We start from the raw sequence: 19,763 nt of genomic DNA on the forward strand, positions 1-19,763 counted from the left end.
TTGCGCTGCACCTGGGTCTTGTTTAATAGTGCAGGGATGGTGGGATGTGGTGGAAGGCAGAAGTGAAGCACTGTAGCTAGACAATGCTTTAAAACATAATCATTCAGTACACCTCCAATCGGTCCCACTGCAATCCACACCACCTCACTCCACACCACTCCACCCCCACTTAATCCAATCCACCCTAGACCAATCCATACCACCCCACTGCACCACAGTCCAATCCTCCCACCCCATATCCCAATTTACCCCACTCAAATATGCCCCACACCAATCCAAAACTATCTTCTCCAAAACAATCTGCCCATACCAATCCAATCTGCCCCAAAACAATCTGCCCCACACCAATCCAATCTGCCCCAAAACAATATGCCCCACACCAATCCAATCTGCAACACACTAATCCAATCTGCCCCAAAACAATCTGCCCCACACAATCCAATTGGCCCCACACCAATCCAATCTGTCCCACTCCAAAACAATGTAACCCACTCCAAAACAATCTTCCCCACACCAAAACAATCTTCCCCTACTGCCCACTCAAAAGCAATATGCCCCACTCCAAAACAATTTGCCCCTCACCAATCCAATCTGCCCCACTCCGAAACAATCTGCCCCACTTTAAAACAATCTCGGTCATACCTCAATCCCCGCCACACCTGAATCCCAGCCACACCCTCATCCACGCCACACCCCAATCCACAACATACTCCAATCCACGCCACAATCCAATCCAGGCCACACTTCAATCCCCGCCACACTACAATCCACGCCACACTACAACCCACACCACACTACAATCTGCCACTCCATCCCAATTCACCCACTCCAATCCACCACAATCCACTCCAATCCAATCCACCCCACACCAATTTAATCCACCCCGAACCAGCCCAATCCAAACGACCCACTCCAATCCTCCGCACCTCACATCCTCAACCCAATCCAATCCATCCTACTACCTCCCCAATCCTTCCCTCTCCATTTAAATCAACCCCACTCCAATCCCCCAAAAATCTTCCCCACAACCATATGCCCCTCCACTCCAAAACAATCTTACCCACTCAATATAAAACAATTTTCTCCACCCCAATGCAAAACAATCTGCCCCACTCCAATCCAAAACAATCTGCCCCACTCCAATCTACCCCGCCCCAACCCAAAATATTTTGCCCCACTCAATCCAAAACAATTTGCCCCACTCCATTCCAAAACACAAAACAATTTCACTCACTCAATCAAAACAAATTGCCCCACCCCAATCCAAAACAATATGCCCTATTCAAATCCAAAACAATCTGCCCCACTCCAATCCAAAAAATCTGCCCCACTTCAATCCAAACCAGTCTGCCTGCTCCCACCAAAAACAATCAGCCCCAATCCAATCCACCTCACCACTATCCAATCCACCTCAGAGCAATCTCATCCATCCTACTTCAATCCAATCCACACAAATTGAATCAACCCCACTCTAATCCAAACCTCTGCACTCCAATCCAACCCACCCCAATTCAATCCAGTTCACCCCACCCCAATCCAATTCACCCCATCCAATCCACCCCACTGCAATTTTATCTACTCCAATCCACCCCACTCCAATCCAATTCACCCAAATGCAATTCAACCCAATTCATTCCTCCCCATCTCACTACATCCACCCCACTCTAGTCCACCCCCTCTAGTCTACCCCACTCCTGTTCACTCTAATCCATCCCACTCCAATCTAGTCCTCCCTCCCCATTTTAATCCACCCACTCCAGTCTAATCCACCACATTCAGTCCACCCCACTCCAACCCACCCCACTCCACTGCAGTTCAATCCACTCCACTTTACTCCAATCCACCCAACTCTGCCCCAATCCAATCCTCCACAGTTCCGACCACCCCACTTAGCCCAATCCCTCCAGTCCACCAAACTCCAATACACCCCACCCAACCCCAAACCAATCTAATACACCATACTCAATCCACCTCACCCCATTTAAATCCATCCCACTCCAATCCACCCCACCCACCCAGTCCACCTCACTCCAACTCTCTCTATCCCAATTCAACCCAATCCACCCACTACCTCAGTCCACCCCACTCCAATCTACGATACTCCACTCTACGACTCTACACTTGATAACACTGCACTCTATGACACTCTCTGCCACTGAACCACTAAACTCCCCCCTCTACTCAATTGTATGACACTCTACTGCCCCATTCCACTCTACAACTACTACTCCAACAAATCCAGTCGTCTATGACACCCTACTCCTACCACTCTACTCAAGGACACTCCATGCCACTAAGTTTTAACCATGCTGAACAGCAGCAACATTGCTGTGCAACACGGCAACTCAACATTGTCAAAGCTAATATTTTTTATAGGCAAGACCTATTGGTTTTGCCAATGCTTGTTAATGTTGATGTTATTCTGAGCCTATGCCTATCATATTTAGCAAGAAAAGAGGCACACAACACATTGAATATTAATGTAGTGGTGAAATGCACAATACCCATTTGGTGGTGTGCCAAAGCTATTTTTAGCTGTCATTTGAATTATCACGTACATATAAAGGTGTTTCATTCCACTTTTTCTAAGGAGTTACCATTGTACTATTTAATGACGCTCAGATAATGGATCTTGGAAGCACAATTGTGCCATGAATAGATTCAAACTGCTGGTCTACTGTTATACAGCCAGGGTGCAACTCACAATACTATTCTGCTATGAACTTTGAACAAACTGAGGCCTTTGCTTGCCTCCTCTCCAGTCTTTGTCAACAGATTTACTATCCAATCCTAGGCCCCAATTATTAGCGTCAACACACAATGATAAAGGCCCGGCATGTATTTAGCCTTGTTTGTTGCATGTATTGAGCAAAAATCCACTTTACGGAGGGATCAGAAAGAAGATGGACATTGTGCAAGGGTTCCTAGTGGCCTCGCACGTAAAGGAGCAGCCATAGTATGGCAATGAAGCTCACTAACTCATTCTTTATTCCACATCTTCAGCCTTTGGTTTTGGTACATTGGCAAGATGGCAGCCATTTGGAGCTTTTCTTTTCTAAGGTTTATCCTTGAAAAACATAATTTGTAGTGTTGCGAAAAGCATACATTACTGTTACCCAGTGTAAGGATGTGTTAATCCTAGGCTGGACAGCCTGTTAAGTGAGCAATTAAATAGGTACACTCCTGAAATTCTACATGAAAGATGAGAGGTCCGAACTTTAATGCCAATCTTATGTCAGCTAGACTGCTCGAGGTTGCACATTGATCACAACAGAAATGACGTTACCCCACCAAGCAGCCTTATAGATTCATATTCAATGCTGTGTAACAGACAGCAGCAATTTGGAAGCATTTCTAATTCATTTTAATAGGCTTTTAGCTTTTCAAGTGTGTTTTACTTGGATGTGTCCAATTAAGATATTTTATAGTATTGTAGCATTTGTTTAGCGCTTACTACCCATATGTGAGGCGCTGAAGCACTTACCAACATAGATAGCAAGCTATCACATGTAGTTGGATGTATGTGGTTGGAAGGGTGTTGTGTTATTTTGAGCAAATGTGTAATGTTTTTTATGTCATGCGTGATGGGCAACGAGGTACAGTTTACGTTATGGAAAGCAGCACAAGGGGGGGGGGGTGAGGGTATGTGAGAGGGAGACTCACAAACTGTAATTATAATAACAAATTCCCAGCTTAGCCACAGAGATAGTGGAATGATGTGTGCTTGTACCCTAAAAAGGGTGCTAATCACAGAAGGCCCAGTAATCCACATGGCGACATGTGCCTGGCTGAAAAGGCTTTCAATGAGTAAAAAAATGGCAAAATCGCTAACATGGTAATTGTTGACATTAGCTGTAGTCATGCACTATTTTATTTATTTATTTATTTAGACGCAGAGATATGGCCTGATGCTAAAAACATTACACCAGATGAAGGGGGAAGGAAGCCGAAGAGAAATCAAGGCTGACAACCTCAGCAGAAACAACACAAACTTTAAAACATTCAAATTCCACCCGCTTCTGCGGACCCGATGGAAGCCAACATTTGTAGCAGGGCTTCACACAAGCCTCTCTCAAGCTGCAGAAGGCTGTCAAAAGCAGAAAATCACGAGTCGGACAGGTCTTATTCGGATTTGGTTTAGACCCCAGCCTTACTGATACCCTGCACATGGAAAGGTGAGTGAGAAAGGGCTTAATAGGTTTTTGCCCTGAGACTGAGAGCACAAGAGCAAATTGTGCTGCCAGTGTTGCCTTGCTGGCATCAGCCCTCCATGCAAGCCCAATATTTTACTTGAAGTCCCAGGGACCCTTGGTCATTCTAGCTAACAGTAGGAAACATCCTCATGACATTTAGGAATTTCCCCCCAGAAATGTTCACCTTCATTATTAGTAATGAATGACATATCACAATTCAAGAAATAAGACTTACCCTGCTTCCATTATTTTGTCTAGGATAGCATCATGGCACAGATTTGTAATTCTCAATTTTTTCAATCTTGGCACTGCTCTTCTCTGATCCAACAAGACTATGCAGTACCTTTTAAAGACGGAGGAATAAGGATGTAGAAATACCATTTATCAGAGGGGGAACATGCTGCTAAAGGAGAAAGTGCCCTCACACACCTGTATGCGGGTCATGCTTCATCATCGAGCAAGGTCCTTCTCGGGCACCCAAAAGGGGGCACTTTACCAGAGATCTTTTCATAGAACTGTTGGACCATTATATAGAATAAGTAGCTTATATGCTGGACCTAACGACTCCTGGTCCTCCCTCCCATTTGATATAACAGCTCTTCTCTAACCTGAGAGCCTTGTGAAAAACACGTTTTGTGCTTCTCCACAAGTTAACTTTACTTCTGATCTCCAATGTCCTGAGTAATAACCTGATCGGCTCAGAAGATTGTCACCACCTAATCATTGAAGGAGAAGGTAAGTATAACACTCATTTTGTTGCCTTGTATTATTTCCCTCTTAGTTATGAATGAGCTTTCTGATAACCTGTCATATGTATATGTTTTATTAGGATGTAGGCGAAACAGGGTACATTCTACCAATAACTTCCAAATGTGTAAAGGACATAATACGAAGATGGCAATTTCTTTTATTTTCACATTACTGCCCTACCCCATATTTTTCTCAAGTTTGACGACCACATAAAGTTGTGAATATATAGATGAATAGGACTATCTTTTTGGGATGATTGATGGATTTTCATCAGAATAATGCCAATCTGCCACTACCACTTTCAACTGGCCTGACACCAAATGAAAAACTTTGGTATGAAAACCCCCTAAAATCTGCAGCATACCTTTACATTAAACACACAAATACTAAAATTTACATAATTAATCAATACCTGGGGTCACCCAATGAGAATAACCTAGAACTTTGAAGTTTTTTCAAAACCAGCTGTCATATTGTCTTGTCTCCCTTTTTTAAACTTTCTTTAAACCACTCCGTGACTGCCATGATACTTAATGAGCTTGATCTGTAAAAGATAAATGACAATTTTTTAATGTTATCAATTTTTACTGCTAGTTTATTGCACTACTGTAGTACTAATCAAAGTTCCTTTTTGCTCCTTTTTGTATTAATACATGTATACGTGAGTCATATGGTCTTAACATTTTTGTTATGATTTTAAGTAATCAAACATTAAAACTTAAATTCGAATTTGAACTTTGAAGTTACTATATTTATGTTTCACTGGAATTGTCTTTTTATGTACCTATCAATTTACTTATCTCCTCATTGTCAGAGTGTAATGTTTCCTTTCACCTGCTTTTTATAAGTAATGTATATATTCCTCACATGGCATACATCCCCTGTGAGGAGTATATAATCATTCTGAATCCTAAATCTGAAACTTTTTTTCTACAGATCTCTGCTGTCTTTTTTGTTCTAGTCTGATTTATGAAGCTCTCAAAAAGAATAAAACGGTATTTGTATCTAAATTCAACTTCATCTCACTATACCCTGTTGTATAATTTTTACCAGGGATGCCATTCAATTTCTTCTCGGCAACGCTCTCTAATTATTACTATGCACTAATTTTGTAACACACAGTTAACTAGGAGTTAGACTTGCCATATTTGTGAGACCTGTGTCTAGCTTTCCCATCCAATGTGACTGTGTAATCCACTTAATACAGTTTCGAAATAGATAGAAAATTTCAAATACCGTCCGCAACATTAGGAACAACCGCCACAAAAGACCGACTGCGATGGTAGCGGGCCAAGCAAAGCCGCCCGACGCGGGCGGAGACAGCAAAAAAATGACTGCGGTGGTCGGATAAGCAGCGGAAAAGGCACAACCCATCGCATGGAAAGCGGACACACCGCACGGTAAAGTACGATATCCACGAGGGTGTCCCGGTCGGAACCGCCGACACCAACTGCTGCGGTCGCACCCAGGAGTGAATGGGAGAAATGGCGGTCAAGCAGCAGCAAAGCCACCGCAGCGGACAAACATGAAAAATGCGGTCGATGTGAAAACAACGCAGTGATGCCGAAATTGCATGAACAAAGTAGCACTGCCCCCAAAATATACAACACACATACACAGAAATATAAATAACTAAAATAAAATACAAAACCACAGAACTACTCCCACAACACACCTGACAACCAAAATCCAATTGGACACACCCATACAGCTGAGTACAAAGCCACCCCTTTCACTGACCACAATCCTTTGCATCACTCCAGAAGAGAAGGCCATACACCACACCTGACAGGAGAGACAATAGAGCACAGCACACATACCCACCTACCACCACCATCAACACTACCATCACACCATCACAAACAAACCCCCATCACACAACCCACCTCACACATCCCCACCACACCCCTGCACCCACACACCCCTGCACCCATAAACACCTCAACCCCCACACACCATGACAGCACCAAAAATGCCCGAATTCACCGAGAGAGAGTTGACAGTCATGGTCAACGAGATTGTGAGAGTAGAGCCACAACTATTTGGTAGCCTGGTCCAACAGACACCATTAGCCACCAGGACACAAATGTGGGAAAGGATAGTCCAAAGGGTGAATGCAGTAGGGGCCACCCCAAGATTCAAGAAGGAGATCCAGAAGCGGTGGAATGATCTCAAGAGGGTTGTCAAGGAGAGGAGGAGCAAGAACTGGACGCTCGCAAACGCGACTGGCAGTGGCCCTCCCCTCCCACTGAGGACATTCACACCATGGGAGGAGAAGGTGCTTGCCATACTGCTTCCTGAGAGTCTCACAGGAGTAGCGGGGGAGCGGAGGCTGGTAAGTACAGAAAAATGACAACCACCACAATGCCAATTACTACCTTGCAATACCCAAACACCATTACACTGTCCATCCCCACCCAACATGTAGCCAGCCATCTTGCTGAGGAGGCCTGTATGGGGAAGGGAGGTCTGTACAACAACTCACACCATAGCCCCTGTCCCACAGCTGAGCAGCATGGAGGCCTCCCCCACCCAGGAGCATGTGTCAGCCATTACAGATTGGTAGCCATCTTCACTGGAAGGGGGTGTGTGGGAGGGAGGGAGGCCTGCACTACTACTACCACCATTCCCCCTGTCCGACACCCCAGCATTATGGAGCCCCCCCCCCCCACCCAGGAGCATGTGTCAGCCATTGCACTGTTTAACAAACAGACTTACAGGTTGGTAGCCATCTTCACTGGGAGGGGGTGTGTGGGAGGGAGGGATGCCTACATTACTACTACCACCATTCCCCCTGTCCCACACCCCAGCAGCATGGAGGCCTCCCCCACCCAGGAGCATGTGTCAGCCATTGCACTGTATTCCCTCACCTAACAGGTAGGTAGCCATCCTGTATTGGAGGAGTGTCTCGGGGTGGGAGGCCTGTATCACTACTCCCATCATGCCCCCTGTCCTACACTCCAGCAGCATGGAGGCCTCCCCCACACAGGAGCATGTGTCAGGCATTGCACTGTTTAACAAACAGACTTACAGGTCGGTATCCATCTTCACTGGGAGGGGGTGTGTGGGAGGGAGGGAGGGAAGGAGGCCTGCACTACGACTACCACCATTCCCCCTGTCCCACACCACAGCAGCATGGAGCTCCCCCACCCAGGAGCATGTGTCAGCCAATGCACTGTTCAACAAACAGACTTACAGGTTGGTCGCCATCTTCACTGGGAGGGGGTGTGTGGGAGGGAGGGAGGGAGGCCTGCACTACTACTACCACCATCCCCCCTGTCCCACACCCCAGCAGCATGGAGCCCCCCCACCCAGGAGCATGTGTCAGCCATTGCACTGTTTAACAAGCAGACTTACAGGTTGGCAGCCATCTTCACTGGGAGGGGGTGTGTGGGAGGGAGGGAGGGTGGCCTGCACTACTACTACCACCATTCCCCCTGTCCCACACCCCAGCAGCATGGAGCCCCCCCCCAACCCAGGAGCATGTGTCAGCCATTGCACTGTTTAACAAACAGACTTACAGGTTGGTAGCCATCTTCACTGGGAGGGGGTGTGTGGGAGGGAGGGAGGGAGGCCTGCACTACTACTACCACCATTCCCCCTGTCCCACAGCCCAGCAGCATGGAGGCCCCCCACCCAGGAGCTTGTGTCAGCTATTGCACTGTTTAACAAACAGACTTACAGGTTGGTAGCCATCTTCACTGGGAGGGGGTGTGAGGGAGGGAGGGAGGGAGGCCTGCACTACTACTACCACCTTTCTCCCTGTCCCACACCCCAGCAGCATGGAGGCCTCCCCCATGCAGGAGCATGTGTCAGCCATTGCACTGTATTCCCTCACCTAACAGGTAGGTAGCCATCCTGTATTGGAGGAGTGTCTCGGGGTGGGAGGCCTGTATCACTACTCCCATCATGCCCCCTGTCCTACACTCCAGCAGCATGGAGGCCTCCCCCACCCAGGAGCATGTGTCAGCCATTGCACTGTTTAACAAACAGACTTACAGGTCGGTATCCATCTTCACTGGGAGGGGGTGTGTGGGAGGGAGGGAGGGAGGCCTGCACTACTACTACCACCATCCCCCCTGTCCCACACCCCAGCAGCATGGAGCCCCCCCACCCAGGAGCATGTGTCAGCCATTGCACTGTTTAACAAGCAGACTTACAGGTTGGTAGCCATCTTCCCTGGGAGGGGGTGTGTGGGAGGGAGGGAGGGAGGCCTGCACTACTACTACCACCATTCCCCCTGTCCCACACCCCAGCAGCATGGAGCCCCCCCCCCCAACCCAGGAGCATGTGTCAGCCATTGCACTGTTTAACAAACAGACTTACAGGTTGGTAGCCATCTTCACTGGGAGGGGGGGTGTGGGAGGGAGGGAGGCCTGCACTACTACTACCACCATTCCCCCTGTCCCACAGCCCAGCAGCATGGAGGCCCCCCACCCAGGAGCTTGTGTCAGCTATTGCACTGTTTAACAAACAGACTTACAGGTTGGTAGCCATCTTCACTGGGAGGGGGTGTGAGGGAGGGAGGGAGGGAGGGAGGGAGGCCTGCACTACTACTACCACCTTTCTCCCTGTCCCACACCCCAGCAGCATGGAGGCCTCCCCCATGCAGGAGCATGTGTCAGCCATTGCACTGTACTCCCTCACCTAACAGGTAGGTAGCCATCTTGTATTGGAGGAGTGTCTGGGGGTGGGAGGCATGTATTACTACTCCCATCATGCCCCCTGTCCTACACTCCAGCAGCATGGAGGCCTCCCCCACCCAGGAGCATGTGTCAGCCATTGCACTGTTTAACAAACAGACTTACAGGTTGGTAGCCATCTTCACTGGGAGGGGGTGTGTGGGAGGGAGGGAGGGAGGCCTGCACTACTACTACCACCATTTCCCCTGTCCCACACCCCAGCAGCATGGAGCCCCCCCACCCAGGAGCATGTGTCAGCCATTGCACTGTTTAACAAACAGACTTACAGGTTGGTAGCCATCTTCACTGGGAGGGGGTGTGTGGGAGGGAGGGAGGGAGGCCTGCACTACTAATACCACCATTCCCCCTGTCCCACACCCCAGCAGCATGGAGTCCCCCCACCCAGGAGCATGTGTCAGCCATTACACTGTTTAACAAACAGACTTACAGGTTGGTAGCCATCTTCACTGGTAGGGGGTGTGTGGGAGGGAGGGAGGGAGGCCTGCACTACTACTACCACCATTCCCCCTGTCCCACACCACAGCAGCATGGAGGCCCCCCCACCCAGGAGCATGTGTCAGCCATTGCACTGTTTAACAAACAGACTTACAGGTTGGTAGCCATCTTAACTGGGAGGGGGTGTGTGGGAGGGAGGGAGGGAGGCCTGCACTACTACTACCACCATTCCCCCTGTCCCACACCCCAGCAGCATGGAGGCCCCCCCCACCCAGAAGCATGTGTCAGCCATTGCATCCTGCACACTCACCTAACAGGTACGTACCTACAGTAATTCTTCATGAAGTGTGTGTGTGTGACCTGCATCCAGAAAACCTACAACAATAGCACGCAATGCATTGACAATCAATATGTATGACTCCATGATGTCCCTCTGCACTATGAAATGTTACACAGTGTTGCCATGATTTGTACTACTGATGAATGCATATCTGTTGGAAAGGGGAGTCTATGGTTGGCGCAGTGCAGCACTGGCGACAAGCAGGGACCCTCTCTTCCACGTCAGGGCTAAGGGTTACCTTCAAGACAACCTCTGCTTCCCCTCTAGGTAGTGTGGCGTAAGCAGTCTAGGCTAATCTCTGGGGCACATGGGGTTAAACATTTGCAATACCGTACCACCACAACCAACCCACCACACAATGACACCAAACTGTATTTGTAAAAATATATATTCTTTATATATTCTCAGAAGCAGGCTTGTAAATACAGTCTTGGTTCAGTTTAAAGATGGTTCCAGTGATTCTTTACATATGCCACAGATCTTATCAGCAATAAGCAATCTTTGTTCAGCGTTCCAAATGGCAATTTGTAGTTCTTATTCAGCTTATTTCGCTATTTCCCCAAAACTATAGTATCTGGGGCTGTCTTGGTTAACGTTCTCACGAAGGCGGGGTGCCTGCTGACGCCTCGCTACACCTCCGGTAATCAAGGGGGCCCGCCCGGCCCGGGCTCACGCTTCTGGCGGGAGCGGTGGCAGGTCGGCTCGAGTCTGCCTCCCAGTGCGAGCTGCACGGCTGTGCGCGGCTGGCAGGGGAGAGAGCGGGGGCCCTGGGAGCGCTCAACACGCGGCTCCGAGGGCTGTGCTGGTCAGAGGGCGGTGCGATCGAGGCAGGCCAAATGCTCGCACCGCGGGGCAATCAACAGTACCTTTTTCTTGGCTGAGGTCGTCAGGGCGCAGGTCGGAGCGGCGATCCGTGTCGCGGTGTCTTCCTCCCGGGGTGGAGCGAGCGGCGGCTCGGCTCTGGCTCGGAGGTTGGCGTTGCGGCGCGGGCCGGGCCGCAGGGACAGAGCGCCTTGGGGTTTCCTGACAGGGGTGGCACACACAGTGGGCGGCGATCCGTCGAGCACGCCACAGGCAATCCAGGCGGCGTTCTTGCACCACACGCCGCAGCTGTTTCTCGGACAGCTGCCAGCGAGGTCAGGGGCACAAGACACGAAGGGGTGCAAGCAGGCACTGGGCACGGCCTTTCTTCACGTTGCGAGCTGCGGCTCGGGGCCAGTCACGGTGCTCGGATCAGCTGGGCTGGTCTTTGCGATGCTTCTGGGCCTGGCAGGCGGCAGTCACGGTGTTTAGAGGGATGGCAACACCCAGAGCTTACTGAAGAGCGCGATGGTCACAACGCGCTCCGCTTTTCCTGGATCAGCGTGCAGGGGGAAAGCAGCGTCTCACAGCGGTTCCTCTGTCAGGGGGTAGCGCCCACTGTTCCTGGGGCGCTGGTCAGGGGGCAAGTTCCACAGCAAGCCCTTGGAGATCTTTTAGCAGAGTTTGGCACAAAGTTCAATAAAAGCGAAAGTCTCTTGTATTCTTTTCTTTCCTCTCCTTCTGCAGCAAGGCACCAGACACAGGCCAGAGACAGCACTCCTCCTTGTCCTTCCAGGTCCTTCTCTTTGGGCAGAGTTTCTTCTGTAGCGCAAACAGGATCTAATCTACAAGGAGCAGGGCTCCTACTTTTATACCCAGTTTCTTTTGTTCTTACAGGCCAGGGGGGCCTTTGCATAACTGCTCTCAGTCCCTGAGCACTTGTGGTGGGTACTTCTGCTTCTGCATTCAGTGTGAGGGCAGGCACATCAGCCGCTCCCCAGGGGGGCGGAGCCACCATTGTGAAGACAGGGGCAGCTTGAGCACTTTGTTGACAAGCTTCGGTCCTTCCTGGGCCAGGTGCAGGCTGAGTCATCAGTCGCTCCCCAGGAGGGCGGAGCCAGCATTGTGGAGGCAGAGCACAGCCGGATGCATCATTCAGGGAAACTCCCACCTCCCACTAAGGTGTCATCCTGCTATTCACCACCTGTCAACTCCCAGCCCTGTCACTCACACAACTCAGACAGTCAGATACACACAAAAGCAGAGGCGGGCTGAAATGGTTAGACAAGCAAATGCTAGCTTTCTAAAAGTAGCATTTGCAAACCCAGGATATTAAAATAAACTTTACTAAAAGAAGTATTTTATTATTCTGAGTTCAGGCATACTAAACATTATTTTCTACCATGCTCCCTGAGCCTTCTGGGATTATAGAGTGTAATAATTCCAGCAGCCCATTCTGGCCTAAAGGGAGCAGGTAGCCTTGCAATAGTGAAAAACGATTTTGGTTGTAGTTCACTATTAGGACATGCCACACACATCAGGGCTTGTCCTACCTTACACTTACAATGCACCCTGCCCTCAGGCCTACCATAGGGGTGACTAATATGAAGTTAAGGGAAGGTTTAGGGGTGGGCAAGTGTGTGCACTTGCCCAGCCAGCATGACAGTACCAGACTGCACGCAGGTTCTGCAATGGCAGACCCTAGACACATTTTAAGGCTGCTTCTGTGGGTGGCGCAACCAGCGCTGCAGGCCCACTAGCAGTATTGGCATTTACAAGCCCTGGCACTCCTGGTGCACTTTACTAGGGACTAACAGTAAATCCAATGAACCAATCATGGACATCAATCACATGTACACTTTTCAGTAGGGAGAGCATATGCACTTTAGCACTGGTCAGCAGTGGTAAAGTGCCCAGAGTCATTAAACCAAACAAAATAGGTCAGAGAGAGTATTGGAGGAAGGCAAAAAGTTTAGGGATGACCCTGCCAAGAGGCCCAGGTCCAACACAACCCCCTTCCAGCCAAAACGCAGGGTAGACCAATCACCACTGTGATGGGCTTCCCTGCTTGGGGCGATAGAACATGGACCTGGCCCGCAACAGCAGGGGCACATTCCAGTTCTACGCCAATCAGAACCTATTTTAAATCCTCTGTACATACTCTCAGGGTCCACCCAGCTACTCCATGGGGCACCCTTCTCTTCCTCTGTGGACACCACCTGTGCAGCCTCTAACCTTAACTTGCTCACAGGTGTGTCCCAACAGACAGTCATCAAATCACAGTGGCCACTGACAGTAGTCAGGGCTGAGACCCAGGCCTCATGCCTCTCAGGGCTACCAAACCTCTGTGGCCTCAGAGAGTGGGGGGCAGTAGCCCCAGGTGCTTGGCACCCTTTGTCCACTCTCCCTCCTGTCAGGTCAGGTATGTCATCCTGGCACTGACCCACCAGCTCCAGGCCTCTACCTGGCAGCTGGACCCAAGACTGGGGTAGCCTCCCCCACACCCGGTCCTCCTCCTTGGGGCTCTGTACCCTCCCACCTGGAGTGGTACCCCCTTCCAGAATTGTCAGGGCACCTGTGGCAGGTGACCTGCACAATTCGCCCACCAGTTCAGGGGTGCTATCCTGCAGCTGGGGCACCAGGTCAGGGGGGGACACCCTGCACCTGCCCCTTAAACCTAGGGTCTAGAACCTCTAGTTGAACCGGGGTCAGAGGCGAGGACTTCCTCCCTCTACACCCCCTTCCAGAGTACTGCCCACTCCCAACTGGAGTGGTACCCCTAGAAGTGACATGGGTCAGGACACTGATTACAGTGGCCCCGCCCTCCAGGTCAGACAACACCTGAACCTGGCTCTCCAACTCAAGGACCCAACCCTGCAGTTGAACACTTGCCTGACGCACCAGGACTTTCCGGGGGGCACGCATGCCCCCCCTGAGGGTGGCACATAGCTCATGTGCCGTGCGACAGTCTGCCTGGCGCAGATCTCCCAACCCCTGTCCATCTGACAGTGCGGGAAGATCCCCCAGGACAGAAGTGGTGTCCCCATGGTCATTCAGTGGGGACGCAGCCCTGCTGGCTGGCCCCTGACCCACTGGTTCTTCCACTGGGGACTGTTTCCCCCTCTCGCCCCTCCTTCTGGACTTCTGCACCCTCCCAACTGGAGTGGTACTGCCAGACACCAGAACTACTGGAGCTCTGTTTACAGAGCCTCCACGTTCTCTAGACACTGGGGGATCCCCCTCAGCGGGTGACTCATCCGGACAGCCTAGGCTCCCCACCTGGTGATCCCTTAAAGAACCATCCAGGCTCTGAGACTGAGGTTGGGCACTACCAGGACAAAACCCATTCTCACTCCTTCCCCTCAAGGACAGGACGTGAGGCCCTACACCCCTCTCACTACCACAGGACCTAGCTGGGCTACTCTGCGCCACTTCCACCACTCTGGGCTGGAAGACACCTGAGCCACTCCCCACAGGATCACACCCCAATGCCTCTCCAGACCCTCTGGAATCCACCACAAGGTCTGCCTCCAATGTGAGCTCCCTGGGGTCAGAGAACTCACTCTCCAACAGGTGTTGGCATAGCTCTGGAAAACTGGGACTTAAAGTATGCTCTCCCACAATTGGATTACACAGCCCCCTAGCAGGGTTAACCAAACTATCCTCCGCCTCTCCATCCAGCACCACACACACATACTCCACACGATCCTTCTGAGACTGGCCAGACAGTAGCGGACTGTCTCTGTCACACAACCCACACTCTTCCAGCCGGTCTTTACACTCACCCACCAGGACCTCAACCATGGGGGAATCCCTCCCACCACTAGGACCATGAACTTCTACACCAGCTACCCTATTCCCTTCAGGGACGCTGCGTACTACTGGAGCTACCTCATGCCCTTGAACCTCCTGATGTAAGTTAACCCCCTCCAAGTCAGGTGCCTTATCTCTAGGTGCGCGCACTATGCTGTCAGCACTAGATACCTTAATGTTGCTGCCACCATCTGAGCTGGACTCCACCTCCAACTCAGCAAAGCTCAATCTCTGAGCTACACATATTTCTTGTTGCTGGGCTGAAGCCCTCCTGGCCTCAAGCCCCTCGAGCTCCAAGTCAAGTTTCCTCATTCTTAAGTCATGCGCAAGCTCCATTTTTATTTCTTCCAGGGCTAACTTCCTAGCTGGCAATTCAATTTCAGCTCCGCCAACTTCATTTCATGTATTCTGGCCTCCTTCCTGTCCGTCAACTCCTCTGGCGACAGGGCTCTACCAAAATTCATGATGCTTCTTGCTGGTTCAGTTTCCATTCTGACTGATCCAGGCATGACTTTACAACAAATGGAGATCTCTTCTAGCAAAACATAAATCAAGAAAAAGTCTGTGGCTTAGGTTACTGGACTGTCATCACCGTGCAATGGTCAGAAGTTAAGGCAAAGACACTGCAAATGTAAATCCGCGATCCTCACCGCTGCGTCCAATGTTGGAAAGGGGAGTCTCTGGTTGGCGCAGTGCAGCACTGGCGACAAGCAGGGACCCTCTCTTCCACGTCAGGGCTAAGGGTTACCTTCAAGACAACCTCTGCTTCCCCTCTAGGTAGTGTGGCGTAAGCAGTCTAGGCTAATCTCTGGGGCACATGGGGTTAAACATTTGCAATACCGTACCACCACAACCAACCCACCACACAATGACACCAAACTGTATTTGTAAAAATATATATTCTTTATATATTCTCAGAAGCAGGCTTGTAAATACAGTCTTGGTTCAGTTTAAAGATGGTTCCAGTGATTCTTTACATATGCCACAGATCTTACCAGCAATAAGCAATCTTTGTTAAGCGTTCCAAATGGCAATTTGTAGTTCTTATTCAGCTTATTTCGCTATTTCCGCAAAACGATAGTATCTGGGGCTGTCTTGGCTGACGTTCTCACGAAGGCGGGGTGCCTGCTGACGCCTCGCTACACCTCCGGTAATCAAGGGGGCCCGCCCGGCCCGGGCTCACGCTTCTGGCGGGAGCGGTGGCAGGTCGGCTCGAGTCTGCCTCCCAGTGCGAGCTGCACGGCTGTGCGCGGCTGGCGGGGGAGAGAGCGGGGGCCCTGGGAGCGCTCAACACGCGGCTCCGAGGGCTGCGCTGGTCAGAGGGCGGTGCGAGCGAGGCAGGCCAAATGCTCGCACCGCGGGGCAATCAACAGTACCTTTTTCTTGGCTGAGGTCGTCAGGGCGGAGGTCGGAGCGGCGATCCGTGTCGCGGTGTCTTCCTACCGGGGTGGAGCGAGCGGCGGCTCGGCTCTGGCTCGGAGGTTGGCGTTGCGGCGCGGGCCGGGCCGCAGGGACAGAGCGCCTTGGGGTTTCCTGACAGGGGTGGCACACACAGTGGGCGGCGATCCGTCGAGCACGCCACAGGCAATCCAGGCGGCGTTCTTGCACCACACGCCGCAGCTGTTTCTCGGACAGCGGCCAGCGAGTTCAGGGGCACAAGACACGAAGGGGTGCAAGCAGGCACCGGGCACGGCCTTTCTTCACATTGCGAGCTGCGGCTCGGGGCCAGTCACGGTGCTCGGATCAGCTGGGCTGGTCTTTGCGATGCTTCTGGGCCTGGCAGGCGGCAGTCACGGTGTTTAGAGGGATGGCAACACCCAGAGCTTACTGAAGAGCGCGAAGGTCACAACGCGCTCCGCTTTTCCTGGTTCAGCTTGCAGGGGGAAAGCAGCGTCTCACAGCGGTTCCTCTGTCAGGGGGTAGCGCCCACTGTTCCTGGGGCGCTGGTCAGGGGGCAAGTTCCACAGCAAGCCCTTGGAGATCTTTTAGCAGAGTTTGGCACAAAGTTCAATAAAAGCAAAAGTCTCTTGGAGTCTTTTCTTTCCTCTCCTTCTGCAGCAAGGCACCAGACACAGGCCAGAGACAGCACTCCTCCTTGTCCTTCCAGGTCCTTCTCTTCGGGCAGAGTTTCTTCTGTAGCGCAAACAGGATCTAATTTACAAGGAGCAGGGCTCCTACTTTTATACCCAGTTTCTTTTGTTCTTACAGGCCAGGGGGGCCTTTGCATAACTGCTCTCAGTCCCTGAGCACTTGTGGTGGGTACTTCTGCTTCTGCATTCAGTGTGAGGGCAGGCACATCAGCCGCTCACCAGGGGGGCGGAGCCAGCATTGTGAAGACAGGGGCAGCTTGAGCACTTTGTTGACAAGCTTCGGTCCTTCCTGGGCCAGGTGCAGGCTGAGTCATCAGTCGCTCCCCAGGAGGGCGGAGCCAGCATTGTGGAGGCAGAGCACAGCCTGATGCATCATTCAGGGAAACTCCCACCTCCCACTAAGGTGTCATCCTGCTATTCACCACCTGTCAACTCCCAGCCCTGTCACTCACACAACTCAGACAGTCAGATACACACAAAAGCAGAGGCGGGCTGAAATGGTTAGACAAGCAAATGCTAGCTTTCTAAAAGTAGCATTTGCAAACCCAGGATATTAAAATAAACTTTACTAAAAGAAGTATTTTATTATTCTGAGTTCAGGCATACTAAACATTATTTTCTACCATGCTCCCTGAGCCTGCTGGGTTTATAGAGTGTAATAATTCCAGCAGCCCATTCTGGCCTAAAGGGAGCAGGTAGCCTTGCAATAGTGAAAAACGAATTTGGTTGTCGTTCACTATTAGGACATGCCACACACATCAGGGCTTGTCCTACCTTACACTTACAATGCACCCTGCCCTCAGGCCTACCATAGGGGTGACTAATATGAAGTTAAGGGAAGGTTTAGGGGTGGGCAAGTGTGTGCATTTGCCCAGCCAGCAGGACAGTACCAGACTGCACGCAGGTTCTGCAATGGCAGACCCTAGACACATTTTAAGGCTGCTTCTGTGGGTGGCGCAACCAGCGCTGCAGGCCCACTAGCAGTATTGGCATTTACAAGCCCTGGCACTCCTGGTGCACTTTACTAGGGACTAACAGTAAATCCAATGAACCAATCATGGACCTCAACCACATGTACAATTTTCGGTAGGGAGAGCATATGCACTTTAGCACTGGTCAGCAGTGGTAAAGTGTCCAGAGTCATTAAACCAAACAAAATAGGTCAGAGAGAGTATTGGAGGAAGGCAAAAAGTTTAGGGATGACCCTGCCAAGAGGCCCAGGTCCAACAATATCTAACTAGTGTACAGACAGATGATGATACGCAAATGACACAAACACTGACCGCTCCCCATCTACTCCACAGGTGACGAAGAACTCACTGCTGAGGACCACACCAACGACCAGCAGAGCCAGTCTCCACCCCCGGCACATGGACTCTCAGATGTGGACTCCCAGGACAGTTTGGATGATGAGCTCCAGGCCGGCCCATCTGGTGTGCCACAGATCCAGAGGTCCCAGGCCCCCATCCTCCCCACCACCACCTCTGCTGCCACTACAACGCAGCAGACCCCTGCAGTCACCGCAACCACCACCGTCGCCACTGCCACCAACACCACCAGTACCACCAGTACCACCTGCAGCACCCTCCCTGTCCCTAGGGATGACCATCCCACAGCAACACCTGTGGAGGGCAGGGATAGAGTGCGTGGCCCCCCAGTGGTGAGGGAAGAGGTCTATGGCAGCAGAGCAGGTGGGAGGGCCAGGGTCACCACCAGACCTCGGGAGGAGTGGACACCATCCCTGGACCACTTCACCAGAGTTGTGGAGGCCTACCAAGAGGTCCAGGGACAAAGTGGCCGGTCTGATGAACTATTGAGGGAGCTCATCCTGCTGATGAGGTCCATCGATAACCGCCTGGGACAGATGGCGGACCTCATGGGCCAGCAAGTGGCGTTGCAGAGGGACAGGCCTGTGTCCCAACCACCACCTCCGTCCCCTTCTGTTGCACCGCAGGATGACAGTGCACCATCCTCCCCTGCGCCAACAGAGAGGGACGAGTCCCCTGACGCCGCTGGCCATTCAGCAGGCCCCCCACCGCCCAAAAGATCTATGGGGCGTCCAAAGAAGAGCCTGGGAGTCTCTGGAGGCAAAGCACCTACCACACGCCAGTCACGGAGCCAGCTGTGAAGACAACCCTCTTCCCAACTGCATTCATTGTTTGGACTATCTTTCCCCACATTGCCCTGGCAATGGCACCTCTCTGTTGGACTGGGTCACCACATCCATGTGGTGTCTACTCTTGCATCTCATTGAACATGACTGTCAACTCACTGCTCATTCCACACCTTCATGTAAATATTACCGCACCAACCACATGTCCACTCCCAAAATAAAATACCTGACGCACAAGATTTTGTGTAGTGAATTCTTTAGTGCAGCATTTACATTGTTGATAATGTCCATGATATGTACAAATGATGTACAGTATGCAGGGCAGGAACCCTATGTAGCACCTAGGGAGACACAACAGAACAACAGTCACTGGTCTCATTGTGGCAACACACAGATCACTGCACAAAAATATCCAAGACATCACAGGCATACTACACAATGAATAGCAGATGTGCACAAATACAGTCCAACATACATCTCGGTATGGAACGTCAATTTCACAAATAACACACATGGGTGACAGAA

The 19,763-nt window shown here is 51.1% G+C and overlaps 1 protein-coding gene across 1 annotated transcript in view; it reads left to right on the forward strand.

Annotated features, from left to right (window-relative positions):
* LOC147732713 (uncharacterized) overlaps window positions 1-19,253 on the forward strand; it is a 36,218-nt gene extending 16,965 nt beyond the window's left edge. The window contains exon 2 of the mRNA XM_086954307.1: window positions 18,430-19,253. Coding sequence (XP_086810433.1) covers window positions 18,430-19,253 — 824 coding nt within the window. The remainder of the gene's footprint in view (window positions 1-18,429) is intronic.
* Window positions 19,254-19,763: the final 510 nt, after the last annotated feature.

The sequence above is a fragment of the Lissotriton vulgaris genome, chromosome 2_1 (assembly GCF_964263255.1).
Source record: "Lissotriton vulgaris chromosome 2_1, aLisVul1.2, whole genome shotgun sequence".
In the NCBI taxonomy this organism is placed as follows: domain Eukaryota; kingdom Metazoa; phylum Chordata; class Amphibia; order Caudata; family Salamandridae; genus Lissotriton; species Lissotriton vulgaris.